This window comes from Opisthocomus hoazin, chromosome 31, assembly GCF_030867145.1.
Source record: "Opisthocomus hoazin isolate bOpiHoa1 chromosome 31, bOpiHoa1.hap1, whole genome shotgun sequence".
Lineage (NCBI taxonomy): Eukaryota > Metazoa > Chordata > Aves > Opisthocomiformes > Opisthocomidae > Opisthocomus > Opisthocomus hoazin.
The window spans coordinates 4,058,314-4,060,203 of NC_134444.1; the positions used below are offsets into that span (position 1 = coordinate 4,058,314).

The 1,890-nt window shown below is 46.4% G+C and overlaps 1 protein-coding gene across 1 annotated transcript; it reads left to right on the forward strand.

The window, feature by feature from the left end:
- Positions 1-356: 356 nt before the first annotated feature.
- Positions 357-1,322, forward strand: LOC142365067 (olfactory receptor 5B21-like). Its single transcript, XM_075445509.1, has one exon. The coding sequence runs from the start codon at positions 357-359 to the stop codon at positions 1,320-1,322; it is 966 nt and encodes a 321-aa protein (XP_075301624.1).
- The last annotated feature ends 568 nt before the right edge of the window (positions 1,323-1,890 follow it).

Consider the following 1,890-nt stretch of genomic DNA (forward strand, 5'->3'; position numbering starts at 1 on the left):
TGCCTCTGCTGGGTACTACTGGGAGTAACTCCATGCCTTATAATCTAATGTAAGCACATGAACATTCTCTTTCAATCCACAGAAATAGGCACCTCAAGGAGGCAACATGTCTCCCTAATCAGAGGAGCTTTTTCTAAGAAAAACGGTTTGAGCCTTTTGAAGAATGTGTTCCTGCCACTTCACTAGGAAAGGAGCCCTTAAAACAAAGCATGAACGCAGTCAATTGAGGGAAAAGCTCCCTGTTGACTCTGGCATTGACTTCTTCCCAATTCCTTTTTACTACAAACACAGAAACGCATGGGCTTTCTCAGGTTCCCTTCCTGACTTGTGGGGAAAAGAACGTCCTACAGCTCTTCATGGAGAAAGAGAAATGGGCTAACTGGACATCACCAGTGGAGTTCCTCCTGCTGGGAGTGAGTGATGTCCCCAGGCTTCAGGTGCCTCTTTTTCTCCTTTCTCTCGTGATCTACATGGTGACCATGTTTGGCAACATCCTCATTGTTGTGCTAGTCCTGGCAGATCGGCATCTTCACACTCCCATGTACGTCTTCCTGGGGAATTTCTCCAGTGTGGAAATCTGTTATACCTCCACTATCCTACCCAGGCTGCTGGCCAGCTTCCTAACCGGGGACGAAACCATTTCTGCTCAAGGCTGCAAGATACAGTTCTTTTTCTTTGGCTGTTTCGCAGGTACCGAGTGTTATCTGCTGGCAGCTATGTCCTACGATCGGTACTTGGCCATCTGTCAACCCCTGCTCTATGCAAGCCTCATGAACTGGAAGGTCAGTTTCCAGCTGGCAGTGGGGTCTTGGCTAGCAGGATTATTAATGGCTACCATAGTCACTGGGCTATCTTACAAGCTACGGTTTTGTGTTCCCAACAGAATTGATCACTTCTTCTGTGATTTTGCCCCATTGCTAGAGCTTGCCTGCAGTGACACCAGGATGCTTAGACTGGTGACTTTCATTGTCTGCTTTCTGGATGTAGTCTTCCCATTTGTAGTCACATTGGTATCCTATATCTGCGTCATAGCTGCGATCCTGAGGATCCCAACCACCATGGGGAGACAGAAGGCCTTCTCCACCTGCTCCTCTCACCTCACCATGGTCACTGTTTTCTATGGCACCCTCATCATTGTCTATATGATACCCAGAACAGCCTCACTGAGGCAGCTCAATAAAACGCTCTCCTTTTTCTACACCATCCTCACACCTATGGTCAATCCACTGCTCTACAGCCTGCGGAACAGAGAGGTCAAGGGGGCTCTTGGAAAGGCACTCAGAAAAACTGTGGCCTGCATCGAGAGCTGGTACTGCTTGTGATCCACCAGGAATAAAGAGGTTGTGGTTCTGTCAAGTGTGGATGACTCGTAAGTGCATATTTTGTGCACCAGGATTATTTTTAGATGTAAAGAATCTTAGGACTCTTTGAGGAATGAGAAGTGGGAGATGGGAATTTGTTTCTTAAAGAAATATAGGTCTGGCGTTGAAAACTGAAAAAATATCCCCTGCTTTTTTTCCTTCTTTAAAGTAAATACAGTTGTGATCCTGTAAGTTGGGAGATTTTGAAATGACACACCTGCCCAGGAATGGGAGAAAACTTAAACTGAAAATGTGATTTTCCGTTCCATTGCCCAGCCAAGCTGAGGGGTGGGATTCCTACCTGTCTCCATACTGACAGCAAGAAATGGGCTGCTGAATCAAGCCCTTCCACTGGACATGTCTAAATCCGAGTAGATGCATCCCATCCTACATGCTCTCTGGGCTTTCTAGAAGAGCAGAACTGTGAAGGCTGGTCTGATAGGGTCAGCGCCTCTGGAAAAAAAAAAAAAAAGTAGATTCTTCTACAGAAGAAAGGCACACAAGCTGAGTCTCAGTTCCCCTTGTTATA

Excerpts from the sequence above, each read along its gene's own strand:
- LOC142365067 (XM_075445509.1), top strand. The coding sequence starts at position 357 with ATGGAGAAAGAGAAATGGGCTAACTGGACATCACCAGTGGAGTTCCTC.